The 23,049-nt window shown below is 40.4% G+C and overlaps 1 protein-coding gene across 10 annotated transcripts in view; it reads right to left on the bottom strand.

Moving 5' to 3' along the window:
* The window catches only part of ctnnd2b (catenin (cadherin-associated protein), delta 2b), a 146,614-nt gene that overhangs the window by 91,119 nt on the left and 32,446 nt on the right, over positions 1–23,049 (bottom strand). For 8 of the 10 annotated variants that reach the window (XM_046408255.1, XM_046408258.1, XM_046408257.1 and 5 more), the window contains one exon: positions 8,693–8,805. In XM_046408255.1, the coding sequence (XP_046264211.1) occupies positions 8,693–8,805 (113 nt within the window). Of the gene's footprint in view, positions 1–8,692; positions 8,806–11,648; positions 11,936–12,021; positions 12,270–23,049 lie in introns of those variants that run through there. The other 2 variants (XM_046408262.1, XM_046408263.1) reach the window with 2 other exon arrangements.

Here is a 23,049-nt window from a genome sequence, read left to right as displayed (position 1 = left end):
TCCAAACAACTGTTGGATGTAATGTAGCCTCACTCGCTCCTCCATCCACCTGATCAACAGGAAGAGTTCTGCACAGATCCCTAACCTTCTACCTTTTGTCCTTCTCCCCCCCACATTCCGTCCACGTAGAAGGTCAATACGTAGAGTTCGGTATGGATCACACCCAGAGCTGGTGTTTAATATGTAACTCACTCCCTCCTTCCTATTTCCAGATCAATAAGGAGAACATACACATGAATCTGCAACTGTCATCATCAAGCAGTCAGCCTTCTCTGGATCAATGGGGGTTTAAAAAGAAGCATCGTCATCACCTACATTATCAAAAACAACACCATCATCATCATATACTCATTGCAATTCTGTATTGAGGTGAAGTGCTAAATTAGACTATAATGATATCCAATATTAAAGCCCTCTAATGTCAGAAAGAAATACAGACATCTAAAGATCGCAGATTATTCACATGAGTGCACACTGCTCGAGTTACGTCTGCTTTGCCAATATCATGATATTTCCTCTTTTACTTTTAAGCCGAAACTTTTGGAGCCTCAACTTTCCAAAATACCAGACGGTTCACCCGAGCTGTGCTCGACATGCGGAGACATCAGCTGAGAGGCAGTGGCCTTTAACTAAAAAGTCTGTGTGCATTTCATCCAAGCACAACTACAGCATAACCATTCAGAGCACTGGCATTTGGAGAGAAGCGTGTAATGTGATTCCAGATGATGCAGTTTATGGGCATGATAGAGAGAGAGTTTAAAATATCCACCAAAAAACAAGTAAAAACCAATGACAAAAATAAGTCTTTGGTTATCCTGGGGGGAATAAAGGCTCAATCACAAATGAACTAAACTGACTACAGTCAATAAAATGGTTTCCACTGTGCTCAGTACTGCAAATCTTTGTTCTTTTTCTTTCATTAAACCCAACATACAGTAAAGTGTTGAAGTGGTACAAACTGGAATTCATCTCACAAAAGTGACATGAAGGAAAATAGTATAAACCACTGTCTGTGCTGTCTTTGTGTTTATATATTATTTTGGCAATGCATTGGGTTGAAAATTTGATTAGAGATCTGTTTTTTATAGTTTTGATACCCTCAAGGCTACTGAATGCAAATATCATATTGTTTTAAACATGTGATATTGAAAAGGTATTGATACTTCATTACTTTTGACGACTTCGCTATGCATACAAACAAGCATACTGCATTTTGTCTCTGCATAAAAAGTCATTCATGGTACTAAGTATTTACTGTATTTCTGAAGTCAATTAGATCCCAGAGAGTTCTGCCTCCCATTTATAACTCTTTTATTAACGAAACTATAGCAAATCATAACCCAAACTGTTGGAATTGGAAAAACAATTCACCGCACACACGTGAAGCCACACTGAGACTTCTTGGGCTTTCAGGGGTCTGTCTGCGAAGGTTTTAACACATTGTGGTTAAAACGGCTAATAAATACAGAGATCATATTCATGAATACAGTGTGCATTCCGTTTTACAATTCATCAGAGCTACCCAATTATAACCAACCTATAAAATCAGAAGCAAAAGCCTTAATGCACTTTATGTAAATGTTTTTCATTTCCCACAATCTGCACTAATCCACTCAATGACAGCCTTTCTATAAAACAATCCCTGTGTATAATTACAGCACTGATGTAAAGCTACAACTGGAAATGACTACAGTTCAACAGCGAAGTCTTCAGGCTTTTCCATTAACCGTGTGTCTCTGTATGCTTGTCTCACCACGTCTCTGATGCTTCGTGTCCACACAAACACATCTAAGTGCGCTGCTCTGCTGTAGCTCAAACGGCTGCAGTTTTAATTTACTATGATAAAGACAGTAACTTCACGATTCTGCTTTGCGCACGGGAACTAAAGTGTCCGCCATGTATGACTCAGCTGTGTGCAGCCTCGTCATTCTGAGATTCTTTCTTGTGGTTGTACAAAATTCATTTACGTAAAGGCCCTACTTTACAAATGCCAAAATTGTATGGGAAAACTGCATAGTTTATTTCTTCTAACCATAAGCCCAGAAAAGGAGGGCTGTGCTATGAGAAACACTACTCAAAGAAGGAACAGACCTCCAACTAGGACTTGATAGCATTGCTAACAGGAGCTAGCCTGTCACAAGTGATCTTTCCACCACTCCCAACTGCTGTTCCCTGCCTGCTGCAACTTCCTCTTGACAACATCAGCTGATGTTGAGAAGATTTTCATCACACTGCTAGCATACCTTGCAACCCTGCAGCATGAGCAACAGGTGACTCTTGGGCAAGTTTGCTATGGCAGCTGGAGAACTCAAGAGACAGCAGCCAAGTAAAGGAAATCAAACAGGATTTTGTTGGTTGGTTTCGTGGGGCTGTGGTGGGGTGTGCACAAACCCTGTAGAGCACAGCAGGGATCCTCTCTGTTTGTTAACAACTGGGCCTTTTGAGGATTCCCCTTTCATCCCTATTCATGATATTATTACCGGTTATCAATGAACCTGTTTACCTGGAATGATCCAAACAGGTGCTTTCTGACCAGCATACACCTTTCTCAGCATATACCTTTCTGACATCAAATTCAAAATAAGCATGTATTTACAAAAATCAGTAAAGCCGATGAGGTCAGACATTAAATCCGTTGTCTATTGTGCTGTTTTAAACTGAGTATATGACAAGAGGGATTGCCAAATTATAACAGCATTCCAACTTTACTGGGATCAGAGTTGAAGTTTTTAAATGAGCGCTGCATTTGTTCAAACAGGATTCTCCAGCTAAGTCTGACCTCCATCACTTATAGGATCCATTGTCCTGTCTAACTGACTGCCCTTTCACATTGTTATCATTGGACAAATGTAGAGCAAAATGTTATTACAGGAATGTTATTCTGCAGAAACAACATTTCATTTTCAAGAGTAAACTTGTGAAGGAGGTGAAGGAGTTTATTTAAGATGGAAAGCTCTTTTTGATGAGATAAAATGAAATAATCTAGCTGTAGGTGTTGTTTTCCTAGTTTTAGCTCTCATTCCCATTAGTTGTAAAAGCATTTTACTCACCAAGAAAACTTGGGTTGTAAAAGAACATAATTCTTTGCCTGACAGGCCTGATATTAGCTGGAAATGTTCTGCATGGAACTGTAATGCATTCCTCAAATTGTCTCAGTGTGAGAAGTCTTTTTCCCTCAAAGGACTTTTAGGGACCTTTCTTTAAAAAGCGTTTTTCAGTTTGATAAAAACAAGTAATAGTTCTTTGAAAAGCTACATCCCTGTGCAACTGTAAGTGTATGTGTGCTGAAGAGACGCAGAGAGCAACAGTACTGTGAGTCTAAGCTGGCACCCGAGAGCCCTGACAGCCTCTAGGTAATGGGGCCCTCGCTGGGCTCCCTAGAAGGGTTGCATTTTCCCTCCAGACAAGTGGCAGTGGGTCTCTCCGGGTGTTGCTGTTACAGCCAAGCTTATTCACACACACACTCGCTGCTTGGTGGCCACGCAGCCGTGCATGCATCTACCAGACAAATGTCGCAAATATGAACAGCCAAAAGCGACAGACAAATAGCCGGCCCTGGGAGGTGGCTGTTACTCTACCAGCAGAGTGGAATGGCCACCACAGTGGCACAACAGCTCCGATATCTGTATTTACAGGGTGTGTTCTCGCTGGATGATTAGATAAAAGGATTGTATCCAGGGAGCAGGTAAAAACAGCAGAGTGAGGCACACCAACAGAGACAGATCTTGTTCTTTGGGTGGTTTCTCATCTTTGGTCAATTTCAGACAAGTTCTGACTGTTTTGTTAAACGTTCAAATCAAAGATTGATAACCAATGATGCACTCTTGCAGGATCAGGTTCAACCAGTCGCTCCCGGGTTGGTTTAAAATTGCATCAAAACTATGCTCTGAGCAAGGCCTCAGTATGAATGTTGAACCTGTCTTCATATCTGCAACCAAACCCATTTGAAATTGCCCCAGGGCTCTTAACTGTGCTAATCTGGCAAACTAACCTTGTGTGGGACAGCTGACTTTGAGAGAGGTCAGATAAAGATGGTGAAGAGGAATGAAAACAGACAGTTTATAAAAAATGTGAAAGGCAAGAGATGGTGAACGCACAAGATGAGAAACTATAAAAGTGAATGGTGGGGAAAGTAAACAATACAAGACGAGGAGCAGAAGGGCATTGCATTTAGTAATGGCAGGCAAGAAAGGAAAACTTAATAACAGGTCAGGAATTAGGCATTTCAGCTATTTAATAAGACCACCTATAACATGAGCGATGCATTTGCTATGCATATTACTTTGTTACTGAAATATTAAATACAATACGAGTATAAATATTGACTAAAGCAACATAAAGGTTGTTGATTTTAACTGCTGAAGCCACCACAGAGACTTGAGTGAGTGCCAGGATGTGACTGGTAATTGAGTTTAATTGACAAGCAGAAAAGGATAGTTCTTCAGTGCTGACCACTGACATAATTTGCCTCCATCTATTTCCACCTCTTGGGTCATGTAAGCTAAGTACAAGTACTCCTCAAGTAACATTTGAGGTGGACTAGCGCTTTAACAGAACCAGGCAACATATGTCATGCTCTTCTTTCCACAGACAAAAACATTGTCTCGCACACACCCACCCACACACACACGCGCGCACACACACACACACACACACACACACACAGTGGATTTGAGCTTTTTGAAGTGATAAAGTAGCAGCATATGTCGTGGCAGACACCGTGACCTGTGGTGACTGATTAAAACAGGAAACAAAGGCAGAGCTGAAGAGCTCATTAGCACCTCTGAAAGTCTTTATCTCCCACAAAACAACAGGAGCCAGATTCCTGAGCCGCCAATACCAGCTGCACTTAACACTGATTCATAATTCAACTTTTCTGTGGTTTAATCTGTCTATCTCTGGACAAATTTCCATTGTTTCATCAACTTCATGGCTTACGTTTTAACAGAGTTGTAAAATCTAAACATCAAAGATGAAGAAAGTCAACTTCTATGACTTATTTATTCGTTTTGAATGGACATCCTTCCCTTATCCTTGCATGCTTTGCACTCTCTATATCCTGTTTGCTGCTGTAATACTGTAATTTCCCAGTTATGGGAGTACTAAAGGATTATCTTATCTTATACCTAAAAAAAAAAACAATGGAAAATTTGGTGCATGATTTACACTAATTGCTTTAGGGGAATCTGTTCTGTCCTCACCTTATTTCTTAAGTTAAAACAGAACAAGCTCATTAAAGGGCAGTGAACATTGTTGTTTTCCTACTGTTCTGTCTAACACAGGCACCGGCCAAAGTGTCTGAAAGCCCCACACAGCCATTGTATTGTGGTTATATTATATCTATGTGTTTCAGTCTGTGAACCTGCATTCTGTCTTCGAGCAGAAACTAGAGCTGCTCATTTGGGAAAGCCAATAGGACTGTATGAAAAGGAGTTTTCACAGAAACATTGCTTCCTGGCCAGAGCAGTTTCAGATTTGACATAGCACATCTTTTATAGATGCAAGTCTGAACTGTCTTAAGAGTTAAGAGGGAACAACTACCAGGCTATGTCTGTAAAAAAAAAACAAACAAACAATAAAAACCAAATGCGTCCCCTCTGGAGCAAAGCAAATAAAGTGGAGCTTGTGTCAGGTATGAAACTTCATGCTCTGTTGGATTAGAATATAGTGTTTTCCTAGAAGCAAAGGTAATATGACTTTTTCCCGTTTACAAACAATGGACGACTTAGCCACTGGGCAAAAGACACACAAGTACGCTACAATGTCCTAATAGTTAAAAGTACGGACATTTTCAGCATGTTCAAATAAATTAACTTGCTGGAAAGCGATAAAATAATCAGTGAAGCTGTATTTTTGCAAGGTACACTTTTTTGGCTACTTTTTTTTTTATGTGAGACACATAACTAAATGCTGGCCAGCTAACATGACACATATACATATTTAATTAAATTGTAGCTAGCAGCTGCAATTCTAATCCAGCCCAAATGAGACTAATACATTTCCTCTTGGTGAAAAATGACCTTATTCCATACTGTCCCAATCTGAAAGCACATAGTGAGTCAGATGACTAAAAAAACGACTGCTATCATCTCACAGAAGAAGAAGGAAAAATACTTTAACAGCCACGTGTCTGAGTCATGCTAACATACTCATGTTAATCTAACATGAGAAAACATTAAAACCCAAAGTAAGTCGACATGACTAAAGGAATACACAATTTAGTTTTACTTCCAGCTACTTCCTGAAAATATATTCAAGTTCCTAATTTAATTGTTGTGCATATTGTCAATACGTCTCAGCACAAATGCTACTAAGATGAATTCTTGTACATGGAGCGTAGCTGCCGATTAAACACTGCTCCTTCTGTTCACCGGGACAAGCTGTGATGAATAAAACTATTCAGAACAATAAAGTAACAATACAAATGTTTCAGGGGTAATTGAACAATAAATCCTACATGCTTTAGGCACTACAAACCTCCAGAATATTGCCTTGGTGAACCTGTGTGTCTTGCCAAACCATTTGTCCATTTTGTAATTACCTCCAAGTCAAACAAAGTGGATGGCTAATAAAAAAGCAGTAGAAGACAGTGTAATCAACAAGACACTCTGCCCCTCACTAAATAATAAACCCATGTAATCCAGTTTTTGAAAAGGGGCAGGCTTTATTGCATCTGTGCGCAGCTGGGTGATGAAGTGGAAGACTTGTTTTTTTGGACTCCACACGTCTTCTGTCTCCCATTTTGCTGCTGTTTTAAATGGGGGCCCCCTCAATGTGGCCTTGTGACAGCACCGAGGAGCTAAATGCATGCACCAGTTCATTAGTGTCGTGAATGAATCGGCTTTAGACCCTCTCTCTGCTCTTTGTTGATCCGCCCCTCAAACTGAAATGAAAATTACAATACCGGCAGATGAGTAATTAGCTGGAGACGGATGGAGTCCCCCCTCGCTTAACGCAATGAGAGAGGAGAAAAGATGATGGATTGTGTGCGTTTATTTATGTGTGTGTATGAGAGAGCGAGTGGGACAGAGAAATGGAGACAGAGGCTTTAATCGTGTTACATTGTCCTGAGAGGCAGGCTAAGTGCATTACCACTATTGTGTCAGGAGTGCTGTTTTCACAGTGGAACGGTATGGAATGCGTAGAATGTGTCCTTAGAGCTCAGAGCAGGGATGGTGCTTCGGTCCAAACTCAATCAACAGCAGATAATATGAGGGTCTCTTCACATTGTCTCCAATTTACTCATTCCAAAAAAGAAGGCCATGTACAGACACAACGGATGCTTGTGATGGCCACACATTGTTTGATTATTTATGAGAGGTAATTGCTGTTTTTAAGGGACAATTAATATCATGTCATGTCATATTCATTTAAACTATGAATAGCATCTACTGTTATCAAACGTGAGTGTCGTACATTTCGTACATTCGACATTTTAAGCTCTAGTGCTGAGATATGAAGTCACACACTGAGACAGTAAGTTGTAATGCTATAATACAGGTTATGTAATAACCCATTCTGAAGCATCTATTATTAATGTGAGAAACTACATGATCAGTAGTCAGTGACGTGATCACATCCAGGTTTAGTGTGTTAAAATCAGAGGTGTCAGTCTGACATTAGATTTCTTTGAAGTTCAAATTCTTCAGCTGCCAAGTGATCTTGATTCATCCCTAATGCGCCTCTGAGCTTAAAGGTGCTGCAGTGTGTGTAGTTAATGTGCAGATTGAAGATAAGAGCTTCCGGAGGGCAACTTCATGCCCTCAATAAACTTTCATATACTTGTTAGTTTTTGACAGATTCCTACACTTTTTCGTGGGATTCCATGCACATACAATGGGGTTTCTAAAACATCTTAAGTTACTCTCCTTAGGCTTTCATTGTCCTTTTCTATCTAACAATGACTCCTGACTGAACACCTCTCGACCTCGAACTGCCCTCTGCAGCTCAGTGTTGTTATTCTGCATGTTTATTTTGACGTGCACGAAGAGGGATAACACTAGCAGTGAGACTGCTAGTGTTGCTTCGTGTCTTTTGGACATTTAATTAGACGAACTGCCTCCCAACATGTTGCCATACCAACTTGATAATAATTTGTCAGTGTTGTGTTTACAGATTTCACACATGTAACTAAAAAATCTATGAATGCTGCTTTAAATTGGACACCAGATATATTAACCAACCCTTTAGCTCTGTCTGAGAGGAATGTCTGTATTATGCGAATTAGAATTTGAAGGTTTAGGAGCAGGTAAAGGCAGCTAGTCTTTTCAACATTTAGTCCCTGAAGTTCTGCCTGAGACTTTAGGTTGTGAAACAAACAATGCACCAAACAACAATATAAATACATGCTGCAGCTGCGCCAAGCACTTGCTGTAGTAGGTGTGTGAGTATCAGAGAAGAGACAAGATGTGTGCATCAGAAGAAGGCAGAAAGAGATCAGTCTCTCTCTCTCTCTCTGTCTCTCCCTCTGACTTCTAAAACAAAACAACAACGTTTTTGAACTGCGGTTTGAACCGTAGAGACGATTTTGGACACAGATCAAGGAGCGTACCTCTAATGTGACCGGCTGTACAGCCAGTCACCTGCAAGAGCACAGCTGACACCCACAGGTAGAGTGTACAGAAGAGGCTCTGACGGGTGTGAGACAAACACACGCACGCACGCACGCACGCAGACACACACACACACACACCTGATGCTAGTCATGCTTCCAGTTTCAGAGCCAAGCTTGCATCTCTCCAGTTGACTGGCAACAATCTGTCGCTCTGCTTCCAACTCCCTGGTCAGACGTTCAAACTGCAACTCCTGGAGAGAGAGAGAGAGAGAGAGACAGAGAGGGAGAGAGGGGGTGAGGGGGTGAGAGGGAGAGAGAGAGAGAGAGAATGTGTCAAAACATTCTGTCTATTTATTGACTGTCACATTTACAGTCATCCTGAACATTAATTTGGCTCCGGTGCCTCAGACACATTTTTAATTGTTGTGAAATGGACTCTGCAGTCTGTGGTGGGAAAACAAGCCAGATATCACTGCGTTTGCCAGTTTCACACAATTGTCTGAGAAGTGCTTGAGCTGTAACAAAACTGTGACACCCAGCTAAAGCCATCACAAATGTGACATTTGTTATTCTGCTACTCCAAGGCTCATGAAACAGATGAAGTTTTGGGGGGGGGGTGTTTTGGAGAAAACATTTGTTATTTTATGACATCGAGCTTTACTCTAATGCTCACCAGACTTATAGCTTCGTCCTCCTGGATGAAGGTTTAGCGTCCCAAGGTGGAGAACATAGTGGTATAAAAATAGTTTCGTTGCAGCAGCCATCACTCAGATAAAAAAGTTGCAGTGAAATTGCGCAGATGCTGTAGAAGTCATGTTCAGTTATTACCTCCATTAAATCTTATTTTAGTGGTTATTTATTTTGGTGTTTTTATTGTTATTTTTTGAAAATTCTGATTGTTGGACTTCGATTTGTCTGTTGCCTGTGTTTGTGAAACATGTGTCAAGATGGATGCCTAGTCTACTGCAAACAAAATCATCCTAACTTTGGTCGTTAGCACAAACTGTTACTGATGCTGTCAGGCTGCCTGTTCTGCTTCATTTGCAGACAAGTGCCAACCAAGAGAAAAAGAACAATTTGAGGCTACAGAGCTGAACTCCAGCTGTTGGGAATGAGCAGTCCTAAAATACAACACATTTAGCACTGTTGGCAGTTGCACAGTAAGCGCACATCTCACAGCTTAGCACCTTAATAATGACTGTATGAACAACCTGAAGCAGCTGTTGGAGTATGACAATATTTCTCACATCTTTAGAACTGTTAAAGTTGCCAAAATACCCATGACAAAAAAATTTAGAAACACTGGAACTGGCAAGCCATGATGTACATCAAAATGTTATATAACGTGCAGAAGACAAGCCATCTGTGTATGAGTCGTTTGACAGGCCAGAGCCCATCATAGATTTGGTTCGGATCTATGAGAAAATTTGAAAACTGGCAGAAAAGGAAAAAAATATGTGCTATTGAAGAACAAATCTGTTCCTACGAGCGGCTTTTCCTTGCGGCCCATTGTTTTTATGTAAGTGTGATGAATAACCACTAATTAACTGATGCACAAACAAACCAACAGCTGATTACAGTATTTGTGTCTGCTGCTGCGATCATTACAGCTGATTATACATAACTCATTTTACTAATTTGTGAAAAAAAAAAAAAAAAAAAAAGATTAATCCAAACTGCACAGTCGATTGTTTCAAATAAATTCAAGAGCACACAGTGCCAAAACACTGGAGTGCTGGTGCTAAAATTTAAATCTTAAATTGATTTCTGACAGTGTGTGTGGGCTTCCAGATAATAAAAGTGATGGAACTATAATAAATCATGTCACAACAGGTGATAGAATTAATCCAAGTTCCCCTGACAGCCTTTGAATAAAGAGGAGCCGTTCTGAATGAGAGCTCATTCAAAAGCTATAAAACTTTCAATTTTGGATACGCAGGTGAATGGACCTTCATATATTTCACTTGGTTTCATAATCAGCTGCTGAAGTTTTCAGTGAAATCGCACACTACAGTATCTCCATGTGAAAGTACCTTCGAAGTGACACAAGCACACATTGTATTTATTGATTTTTTACTTATCTGTCAACAACGCATTGAGCCAGATGGGCTGTTCCATATATTTAACACTCAACCCTCCTGGAGTTTCCACCCAAATCAAGCTTTACGCTCTGTGTTCAAAAAGCAATTGCACGTCATTAAAAGTGAATAAAATGTCAAACCACTCGGTTTGTGCAGGGTTAGGCATAAATGCATTTGCATGGATTCATAGAGTTATATGGGAACCCACAAATACTACTGCTGCTGTGACACTGAGTGGATATATTGACCCACAAACAGTGTCAGAGTTGCAGGAGGTTTCCCATTGACTTGCATGCAACTGCCACACAGCATATATGTTCCGCAGTTCAACTCTACAGAACAGTCTGTTGACGTTAACATGCTGCAATGCACACACACACACACACACTGCTGTTAAGTCTCTCAAGTGTGAACACAGAGAGGGCAACATGCAGACTCTTCCCTGTTTTCACAACTTCAACATGGTGATGCATCGATGTGTTTACTCTGCACTGCGGATGAAAATATAGCTGCTCAACAAAAATAGTAATAAAAAAGTCACCTGGCTACATCAGCTGCGCTGAGTTGGCTTTATTTACTGAGCTCACGATAAATCATTTTTGAAGAGGACACAAATAAAAGCCATGTAATAAAACTGCAAAGGCATTTTTAGAGCTTAGTGGCCTTAGATCAGTCGTCAGTGTGTGTTAAAAGTTTTAGCATGGAGTCAGTCATCTGCAGGAAACACATGGGTGATATGATCTCATCACATAAGGCTAATTTAAAGTCAAAAGCTGTAATCCTTTGTTGCAAATACACAGCAGCCACTTGCTACAAAGCTCCCAAGAAGCCTACAAGAAATTCCATCACAGAGTTAAGAACTTGAATTTCTATTTACATCTCAAGTGCCACTGCACGCAAGAAAACCATACTTGTTTCCCTGGGTGATCAGACTTTTTCTGCAGTCAAATCAGTCTAAATACCTTCCTCAGATGATATGAAGAAATGAAGACCAAAGAAAAAGAACAACCTACTTCGCGGTAACATCTCCAGAGTAGATGAAGGGAAAGACGAAACGCTTGCGTTTTTCTTTGTTTTTGGGCTTTTTTTGGCGCTTCTACAGCTGAGAGCACACAGACTGAGTGGCTAAGCAAGATGACTAACTAGCTGGATGGCGAGCCGTGAGAATTGCGGGTGTAAGGCTTCTTGAAAACATCCAAACAAAAGCGAGCGCCTTTCCCCCTCCCACCCCTCCAGTCTCTGCTCCCTCCAATTCAGGGCTGACGGGCACCTGTTACTGCAGAGGAAGAGGCAGAGACCACGATGGAATGCATTCTGAAAAAAACAAAAAGAATAAAAAGGTGGGAAAAAGAGAAAGAGAGGAGTGGGAGCAGTGAGCACACATACCTTCACATGTACCATTCTTCACAGAGAGACACAACACCACACAGTATCCCGCTTTTTTGCTTTTGCTTGCTTCTGGTCAAAAAGCAACAGCAATACTCCCTGTCCCTCCTCCAAACACTCATCTGTCCTGGGTCAAACACAGCAAGCAACCGAGAGACAGACATAAAGACACGGAGAGAGCGATAGACTACAAGTGTCACTTGAGCTGACTGCAACTCACCCTCTCTCTCTCGCTCCCTCTTGTCTATGTCTCTTTCTCTTTCCCTCCTTAGGGGCCATGACACACACACACACACACACACACACACAGATTCAGTGTTCACTGAGGCACAATGGTCCCCATGGCAACGGAGCATTTAGAAGCCCCGTGGCATTATTTATGCAACGTTGCATCACAATGGGCCCTCCCACTGGCTGACCCTGCCAAAAAAACCCGCCGCTCGCCAGTCACTCTCTGTCTCTCTCACTCACTCTAGCTCTACCTCTCTCTCTCTGACCAGACCATCTGCACCCCCCACCCCCCAACAACAAACACACACACACACACACACACACACACATAGAACCACCATTACTGAAAAGCAATGGGGGGTTTTGTGGAGATGGGGAGGAGAGGCAGCAGAGGCAGAAGATGGAAAGGTGGTGAGAGGGATGGAGGCACACACAAAAAAGTAGACTCATACCTACAGGCAAACACAGCTACGTACACTCTGTGAGATTCTACAGGGTCAAACGGGATGTAGGAGTGTGTGGAGGCAATAAAGCACATTATTGGCGTCAGTTCGAGCAGACACAGGAACATGTGCACTTAATCTGCCTATTGTGTTATTTACACACACTGAGAATGCAAAGTTGAGTTTTGTTATCCCTCTACTACAGTAAGAAACAAACTATGACAGGCCCAATGGACAATATTTTACATTGTCCTGCAAAAGTCCAGTCAGACCCTAAGTCCAAAATAAAGGAAAGCATCATAGCACTGTTGCACCATCCACTTTTCTATGACTTCTCTCAGCCAAAGTATTTTCTTCTTTTCTTCAACAACAGGAATAGTGTGGAGTGTATTTCTCTAGTTAGTGAAGGAAGACTTGCGAAAGGTCACGAAGCAAGCCAGTTAGCTCAGTGTCCATGGCTGGCTAGCATATTTCGTGATATCTCACCAGCTACAGTGGTTGAACAACTTGATGTTTAAGTTAAAACCTACACAGAAGCAAGTGAGTCATCAAACAAGCAGACGTCAGTGAAGCTTCATCCAAAGAACAAGCAGGAACAACCATCTCTTACCCAGATGCAGTCGGACTCAGAAATTGAACCCATTGCTGTTCAAAAGGCCGCAGACACTTCCTCAAGCACCAGGAAGACCTATGAAGAACTTCACCTGCCCCCCTGTCTACACTGTCTAAAATCTTTTTCTTTCTTTTTGCTCTCCTTTATTTGACTTGTCCCCTTTTCACTCCACAGTCCAACTAAACCAATCACGATATCCTAGAGAATGACATGCTGCACATGCAAAGCTCGAGCCTTCAGTCATTTCTTTATTCAAATTCAATTGGCTCAGTTTACACGGCTGTTTGGCTGCAGAACACACATTTAATCATACAGATAAGTGGGCAGTCAACTGAGTGTTTGGCCAAAACTAGATGGATCAGATGATGGAGGTCTGAGGTCTTATAAACTTAACATTTCAGTCTGCACAGGGTGTAAGATGAAAACACAGAGCTCTGAGGATGCCTGTTGCTCTCCCTCTCTCTCTCTCTCTCTCTCTCTCTCTCTCTCTCTCTCTCTCTCTTACACACACACAAAACTCTCAATGTAAATGTAGAGTGATGGTAATGGCTTTTGTCTCCAGTAAGAAACGGTACAATCTGTAATCATTCCCAGGTCAAATGACTCTGTAGTAGTCACAGGTCGATTCCAGCTCTGATCGGCTGTGATGGAAACACTGAATTTGTCCCTTTTCTGGCCCAATACTAAGACGTGTGTTGAACTTAAGAACACTGACATGTAACATCATCACTCGCCTCCCTGTACAACTCTTAATAGAGATGGAAAGGAAGTGAGATGGCTCACTCTTTAGCTACTCCCATCATCAGCTCCAGAAAAAAACAAAACAAAACAATGTGTTTGAAGTAGAATGTTGCTGATGAATTTTTTTTTTTTTTTTAAAAATACTGCATTTTGAAGTACTCAAGGAACAACTGTCCTCTTAATGATTTTCATTTTCATTCTTGAATAAAAACCAAAGAAAGTGATTTGTAATAAGTGGACCACTAAATGCAAACTCACTGATAGGATCCTCTGAGGTTTTAAACAGAAATGAGTACTGATCAACTTCTACATCACGTCCATCATATTGGTGGTCCCAAACACTCACTGGCTGATACCATATTGTTGTGTATGAGTGTATGTGAGTAATTGTAGTTTGTTAGGCAGTTAAGCGAAAAGGACAACAATTAACTATGTCTTAATGAGTAGGTTCTACAATCAAGCCCTTGTCAACTGATTGCATTGCTAAAGATTCATCTCCATTCTGCACCTATTAATCGAGACAGAGGGAAGACAGATAGAGTCAGTGTGCAGCCACTAGCATACAGGAACAGGCTGGCCCCAGAAACCACCATTAAAGCAATTAGTTAAATAAAATAAATGACTGGAGGACAGTGGTAGGCTACATGGGGAGCAAAGTTGCAGTGTGTGTGTGCACGTATGCGTGTGTGTTCTAGCTGTAGCCCTCTCCCTCTCTCTCTCTCTAGTGTAAAGCGGTCTAATTGTGCCCTGTGGTGTCCGCCTGGCATTTAGTTGTTTCAGAAGGGGGCCTGTTCGATGAGAAAATGTCACGGTGGCTGTATAGTTTAGACCACTGCTGTCTGGAGCTATTGTTTTAGGCCGGAAAATTACTAGGTACATCCACTAGGTAACAAAGTTGTCCCAGAGGCAGAGGGAAACAACAAGAAACCAGAAAGTGATAGAAAAATATAAGCCAAAGGAGCAGGGAGACATGAGATAAAGGACAGGAAGACTTAGCTGACTGAAAAGCAGCAAGGGGGAAGACAGATTTGGAGGAGATTTTGTGCTCTCCCGGTACTAAAACTACTTAAATGTTCATCCCAGACTGGACAGGTTTGTCTCGTTTCCTGATAAATTGCAGTCGTAGATCATCACCGAATGATCCTCTCATCACCTAAAGTCTTTGTTTCCATCCCCTGTGCAACACTGACACTTGTTTTAAGCACAGGGCTGGGGACATGAATTAAAAGAAACTGTAAAATATTCAGACTTTGGTGTATTTGTTGAGCTTATTGTGCTGCAGGTGCAATTGTTAATTCAAAATCTCGGCAAACGTCAAAAGCCATGACACATGAGGTGAACATCTAAAGGGTAAGAGTTCTCTGGAGATTTCTTGACATTGTGGCTTTAATCACACTGAAACACCTTGTGGCCTTGTTATTTTTGTCTCACTTTATTGCCTGTTGCCAGGAGGATCGACATTTTACCCCTTTCCAAAAATTACATTGTGTCTGCAGGTGGTGTTTGGAAAGATGAGGTCTCTGTCCAATAAAGGCTCATTGCCCTCAGTGGAGAACAAATTTAAGGACAAAATTTGGAAGGATCACAATAGGCCTTTTTGAAATCTGCATTCTCGTTTGTACTTGTGTTCATATGGAAATTCTTTAGTCACACCCTCAAATACCATTCCAATTCAAAAATCAGCATTTAGTCAAATATGGCCAAAATTTCGGGCGGCTAGGTGATGCAGTGGTTAGCACTGTCACCTCATAGCAAGAGGGTTCCAGGTTCGAATCCCGGTCTGGGCCCTTCTATGTGGAGTTTGCATGTTCTCCCTGTGCCTGTGTGGGTTGTCTCCCACATTAGGTGAACTGGCTACTCTACATTGCCCCTAGGTGTGAGTGTGTGGTTGTCGGTCTTTGTGTGTCAGCCCTGTGATTGATGTGTTAAAGATGTTATCGGTGGCCCTTTCTTTAAACCTTTCTTTTTAAAGCATACATATTGGTTGAACCTTTTGTTTAATGGTATGTCATTTTGTTCCATTCTTACCTTACACAATTGTCTGACTATCTTTGTTTCAATACTATTCATTTCTTTTGTTATCCATTGAAATGACATTTAACACTGGACTTATCTATAATTATTTAAAAATGTGGTCATCGCAAGGGCCATGGACAAATGCCCGTGGTACTCTTGGCATAAAAAATAGAGATGAGCTGCAAAGAATTTAAGAAACAAAAGAGGAAACACACAAAGTAGAGCAGAATTACATTAATTTGAAAGGTACATTAATGAACTTTATCAGATTAAGTACAGCAAATGCTGAAGCGTAGAGCATTTTGTGTTGCTGTGACATTTCATTTATTTATTATTCTATAACACAGGGTTGTATAACGAAATGCTAGCTGTAGTTTATCATATTCACAAAACAAAAACTAAATGGATGAACAAATAAGTCATAAAAATAAAAACATATTCATGCTGGAGAGCAGATGAATTACCGTAATTTCCAGACTATAAGCCGCTACTTTTTTCAGATGCTTTGAACCCTGCGGCTTAAACAATGATGTGGCTAATTTATGGATTTTGCCTCAAGACGAAAGTGACATTGAGAGCGACAACGAAAGAGAGACAACGTGGACACCTGCGGCTTATACACAATTGTGGCCTATATATGTTAGTTATAAGTTTAAGCAAGTTTTTGTTTTTCTTTTTAAATTTAGTGGGTGTGGCTTATATTCAGGTGCGCTCAATAGTCTGGAAATTATGGTAGGAGTCTGAAGACAGAAGCTGCTCTGCTGGCACTGCACCTCACTGATGTGGCTAATGTTCGGTATAGGGGTACCAGTGATGTTCTGCGTGGCTTTGGCTGCCACTTTGTGATGTTTCCTGTCAGGATGCTTTCTATTGCTCCACTGAACTTGGCACAGGAATTTAGACTTCTTTTGTTTTCTTTTTTGTGTTTCTGCTTGGTGTACAGCTGTTTGTGACCTTTCTTTATCAGGGTGAGTGATGTGACAGGTTCTCTGTGATGTTGATTCTTGATTTCCAAGAATCTGAAACTGTCCACCTGCTCCACCTCAGCTCTACTCATGTAGACAGGGGTATGTGCTTTTGCCTCATTTTTTCTAAAATCTACAATTAGCTCCTCTAGCAAGTTGTTCACTGTGCAACACTCGAGATTGTGTACAAGATACAGTTGATATGAGAGAGTTGATTTCCTGCCAATATGTAACATCAAACATATATCAAAATGCAGCTTTTGAATTTGAATTCTATGTATCTGTGGAAAGAGGGGTTGCAAAAAAATGGAAATGAGTGCAAAACAGAACAGAGAGAAATAAATCCTCAGTGCTCTCTGATGCATGAGCTTAAGCCCTGGCTCTGGCTACGTATCTGCAGTATGCAGTATCTGTCTCTTACTTAATTTGCCTGTAATAAAATAATCAACATCTACCACTAGACTCACTCATCAAATATAAAACATGGTTTCCTTCCCTTTGCAGTGTCAACCGTCTGCTTGGCTCTCTGCATATTTCAACTGGCTGAACTGAACTCTTTAAGTCAAGTATGGTGCGCTGGACTCACAGCTTCACAGGAACCCAACAGAGCCTACACTCACACACACACACACACACACACACACACTTTCTCACTGTCACTTGCCTGTCATTCCACAGCCACTTTTTTAGTGTTGTGGCAGGTAGCAGATAGAGAGAGCTGACAAGGAGATTGAGCTGCCAAATATAAGACACTCTTGGTCCTTTCCAAGAGCCATACTGAACTGTTTTGCCTCCCCTGTCACTGATTTCCAGTTTGAGTTACAGTCGGCTAATGGCCAAAAAACTGACACACTGAAACTGATGAAAAACAAACCTGCATGCAAATATATAAGCACCCAAATACACATGCTCTCGAATTGACAATGATCACTGAACTCTTCCTCCTAAGCTGTGACTGTCATCAGCTTGGAGGTTTTGGCCTTGCACATTGTTTAGCCTCTTATTCTTTTAGCATGACAGCATATATGTACTTAAGAGTCACTTGGAAGAATTAAAAATTTTGTCAAACGCAGCATTTTCAACTACTTTAGAAAACTAATGTTAGCTTAACATCTACCTTTCAGCACATTTCACATTTCAGATGAGATAAGATAAGATAAGCCTTTATTAGTCACGCCCTGGGGAAATTCTCATCGTCACAGCAGCACAAGGACAGCAAAATAAAGGTGCAGGTAGGTCAAATAAAAAATATACACAGGAAAAAGTATGGGGATATTTTGTTTGTTTAAAGAAACCACACAAAAACACAAAGAATATTTACAGTATTTCACTATTTTTAAATTATTGGCGGTAGAAAGTCACTGTATTGCACTCGGAGATGGGGGATTATGGCACAGTGATTTATTTTAGCAGGCAAAATCAGAAGTCTGCACCTGGAAATGAGAGGCTGCTTTTGTCTACCATCGTCTAAAGGGGGCAGGCCTTATCGAACAGTTTGTATCAGTATGGACACACACATACAAAGAAACAGACAACATTCTGAAGCTGAAATAAGACATATTGTTCTGTTTCTACTTTGGTGCTTCTGTAAGATGTTCATAAATGGAAACAATTTGCCTGACAGAGCAAGAGAGAATGGAAAAGAGAAAGCACAAGCAAACACAATCCCTCCCCTCTTTCCTTATCTCTGAAATATTCTACTTTCTCTTTTTCTGCATGCCCCCTTGCATAGAAATTAAAACAAAATAAATATTTGATCCACTTTGAAACCACTTCTTATGAATATCTAACTGTGTTGTGAACTTTGAAGAGAACTGTATTTGGTAATTTAATGAGGTTGCCGATGCTAAATAAATCTTAATTAATCCTTAATAAACAAATGAAGAGGGTAGTGGTGCGAGGGGAGAAGAAAGGCTGATAGCACCCATTATTATCACAGGGCTGCTGCAAGAAAGCACCAGCAAAAGAACCTAATGAATCATCCAAGAGTGAGTACAATTACCATAAGGGCGATTGTTGTCCAAAAGCTATTAATCCAGTGTTTTCTCACATGCCATAACATCAATCATAAATGAGTGTAAAGTGAAGTATTTGTAGTTAGGAACTAGTGTATTAATGATGTATGCCAGTATTTATATAAGGATCACAAACTGAAGTTTAATTAGGTTTACAGAAAAAAATAAAGATTGTATTTTTATTCTCTCTGTAGGCCTTATTAAACCTCAATATGAACTGCTTTCTGTTTGGATTCATATGAATAGAAGGTCTAGCCTAAGAGAAGCTGTTTCCTGCTTTACTGCCAATTAGAGTGAAGGGTTGCACGGAGCACTGTGATTCACTTTAATTATCATGTGACTGAGAGGCTGCCGAAACACCACATTCTGCTTAAAAACCATTAGACAGCTGGATTTTCTTCTTTGTGCTCTGTGGTTGTCTTCTCTCCTGGCGGCATTTTTTCTCCTCCAGAATTCAGTTATTTTCATATCCTTGAGTGCATTGTCATGTTTTCTTCACTGATGAGGTAGTGAACGCAGCATCATCTCTTATGTACCTGACAGTACTTATGTTGCACCAGTATTGTGGCTTGTAAAAACATGGCAGGAAGTCAAGTGTGCAACATAATGGACATGAAGGTTGAAGCTGTGTTTTGTGCTGTGTTTTCCAGTCTGGGAATACACAGATCGGAAAAACACGGTTGCTGTCTCAAGGACCACAGTGAGCTTTAATCTTAACTGCCAGTTTATCCTAGAATTATCCTTAATTATATGTCAGGGTTGATTGATTGTAGTGTTGCATTTGTCCAGTAGTGGTCAGAGGGACAACTGCTTTACTACTACCAATTTCCTAGTTTAGCTGCATATGTAAAAAAATCAGAGCTCATTTGATTTGTATTTACCAATGTTAGCGCATATCAGTGTTCACAACTCATGGAGGCTTTTTTGAATTCCAAAGCGTCTGTGAGTTGTGATAATTAAATGTGGTCATTCTTAAAACTTTAAAACTCCCCTTTAACTCTCTTATTTACTAGACATTGACTAAAAAAATCTGACCATCTTAATTAAATTGGCTGCTTGAAGAACCCAAGGACATATCCTGATAATCAGACTGAATTGCCGTTTTGTTTCAGACAGTTTGACACAGAGGTCTGTAACAAGGTGAGACTGAAAATGCATTAAACATTTAAAGTCAGGACAAATGCATATTAAAGCAGAGGGCCACAAAAGGAAACAGAAAGGTTACAAAAATGTTCAAGGAGTACAGGTCCTTCATTACTGCTATTTTGTCTAGAGTATTTTGTGCTGCTGAATGGAGAGGTCCTGGAGAATGATCATTTAAAGTACATTTTAAAGGAGAAGTCAAATGAATTAATATTTTTTTTTTGCTTACCTCAAATCCCACAAAAAGATCAAAACCAATCATGCGTTAGTGCTTCTCTCAACACTAATAACAGAGATAAGTACTTGCAACCTGGTCACAAATCTAGGGCTTGATTTCTTAACAAAGATTAAAGAGTCTGGTTCAGAGAGGCTGTCCATACAGGCACAGCAGTGCTTTGAACTACAAGATAAGCACGGTAACATTCGCACTGCGATGTTTACCATGTTCACCATCTAAGTTTAGCACATTAGCATGCTAAGGTTTGCTAATTAGCATTTCACAAAGCCTGACTTGTTTTGTGTGCTGGTGAGCATTTATATGACACTGACTTAGAATATACTGATAAAATAATTTTAATAATAACATGTATCAATACTGCTGTTGTTTCAGAGTTTTCCTTGGCTGAACTAATTATGGTCAAGTTTTGCCTGTTGGTCATTCCTGATTTCAGACATGCTTTTTCCCAGCCGTTAAAAACATTGTGGTGTCTCAATATTTGGCCTTTAACAGCAGTGTCTTTTTGGAGACTTAAAATAAATCCACACTGGCAAACCCAACACTGACCTCTTGATTTCTGTGAGTCTAAAACAATTATTGTTGTTGTTAGAACAGTTGTTAGCTATCCACCAACACTTGCCATCCAGTAACATAAAAAGTGGCACAACGAGAAAGAAATGTAGTAAACTATCTGTGATATAAAGGCTAATATTACGTTTAATATTACATTTATAAAGTAAACTAACCTAAAACTAAATAAACTAATACAACACTGTGCAGCATGTGTTGGAACCATTAGGCTACCAAAGTGATCCACTTGTATAGAAGAATATGCTTCTAAATGAGAATACCATACATATTACATGAGTTTTAACACAATATTTAGCTATGCTGTCTTTCTTATATTGGACTAGCACAATTGGAGTGATTCTTTAGTAAATATGTTCAGATGCAGATGGATTATTTAGTACAAAAAAAGGGCTGAAAGCATAAGTGTCATTTTATTTTAATTCATATTCAAAACAGAATGAGGTCCTTGTCTGCTGGTATGAAAAAACACACATTTAGCATTTCAGGACTGACTGGATTGTCAAATTTACCAGGCTGCAAGCAAAAAGACAGCTAATCAATACCCTGTGCCACTTTCACTTTATTTGTCATTCAATATGACAATATGTCACATTTTTCAAATAGGCACATCTCACATTGGAATGAAACTCTTTCAGTGCAGGCACTTCACACTGTGCTCCCCCAATAGCAGATGTGTTGACAGCAGAGATGATGAACGCTACAAGGACAAAAGCTGACAGATGTGATAAATACAACGTTGAATGGCTAATCAATCTCATGTGGGTAGAAGGAAAAACAGCAGCAGGGATCTCCTGGTGTGAGTCAGCAGAGGCAAAAGAGTCTGATTGGCAGCGTGTAAATGTATGTGTGTGTGTGTGTGTGTCTGTAGACCCCCATGTGTGCACGTTTGTGTGTCCAACTGTGTAAGGAGCCTTTACTTGGTCTCTCAAGCTTGACCTTGTCTTTATGCACCAAAATGAACAGGAAGCAAGTGTGTGTATTTGAGTGTGTGGCTTTAAAAAATAAATAAATAAAAATAAACAAAAGAAAACAATCCCTGCTTTCTCTTTGCAGTTTGGTGTTACAAACACTGGCAAAAGCCCAAACATATTGAAAAATTACACACTGCAAAAACAAGTATGAAGGGAAGTGACAAATGACTGGCTTAAAAAATAACCTCAGCATGGTGAAACACAACGACTCCTGCATTAGAGGTGGAGGAGAGAGTGAGCAGCGATCTGTCTTCACTTCCTCCAAATAACAGACACTCCCTCCATTCTTGTCTTCTCCTCTTCAGCCTTTTTACACATTCTCACCAGAAGGCCATTACCATGCCCTAAATCATCTGACTGTGTGCACATGACCTGTGTGTGTGTGTGGGTGTGTGTCCAAGTCAACATGACCTACTTAGATTAGGCATGGACTTCCAGAACACTATAGTGTCTTACAGTGAGGTTTCAGCCTAAAACATGCAGAAGCCATTATTTTTCTACTCTCAGCATCTTCACTTGCTATCTTTAGCACCTGCATTTCAGAGTCCATTTCCTCACATCCTGTAGTACTCACACACAGTGTCCATGGTATCAAGTATCCAAAGTATCCACTCAAACAGTGCATCCATACGCAGCATGCACGAATATACATTGCGCATCTCATCAAACCAACTCCGACTGCCCTCTAGCGCTAAAAGATCCCACCAATGATTTAGCACTGAACTAGCATAACATGATAGTCAGACTCATGACAGCCAGTTTTTGAAAAGTTGCTATTTTTTTCTTTATTCCACGCACTCCTTTTCCTTGTCAAAACCTGGTGCCTACATCAGCAACAACACAACTCAACTGCGCACAGACCCGTTGAAGATTCAGGTGTGTCAGGCTAAGCAAGCAGAGATTAAGGGAAGGCTACAGAGGTCTTGTAAATTTGTTCCTTTCTAACTCCACGACTCAAGATTCTTTTTTTTTCATTTTCAAAATTGTAGTCTTCAGCACCAACCACCAAATGCTGATGTCGATTGAATCAGATTTAATTTTTTACCTGAAGCCACAAATGGCTTTAGGCAGTACCTTTACAT

Source organism: Scatophagus argus, chromosome 13 (genome assembly GCF_020382885.2).
Source record: "Scatophagus argus isolate fScaArg1 chromosome 13, fScaArg1.pri, whole genome shotgun sequence".
In the NCBI taxonomy this organism is placed as follows: domain Eukaryota; kingdom Metazoa; phylum Chordata; class Actinopteri; family Scatophagidae; genus Scatophagus; species Scatophagus argus.
Note: the sequence above shows the minus strand (reverse complement) of the source record. Positions and strands in the feature narration are given on the sequence as shown.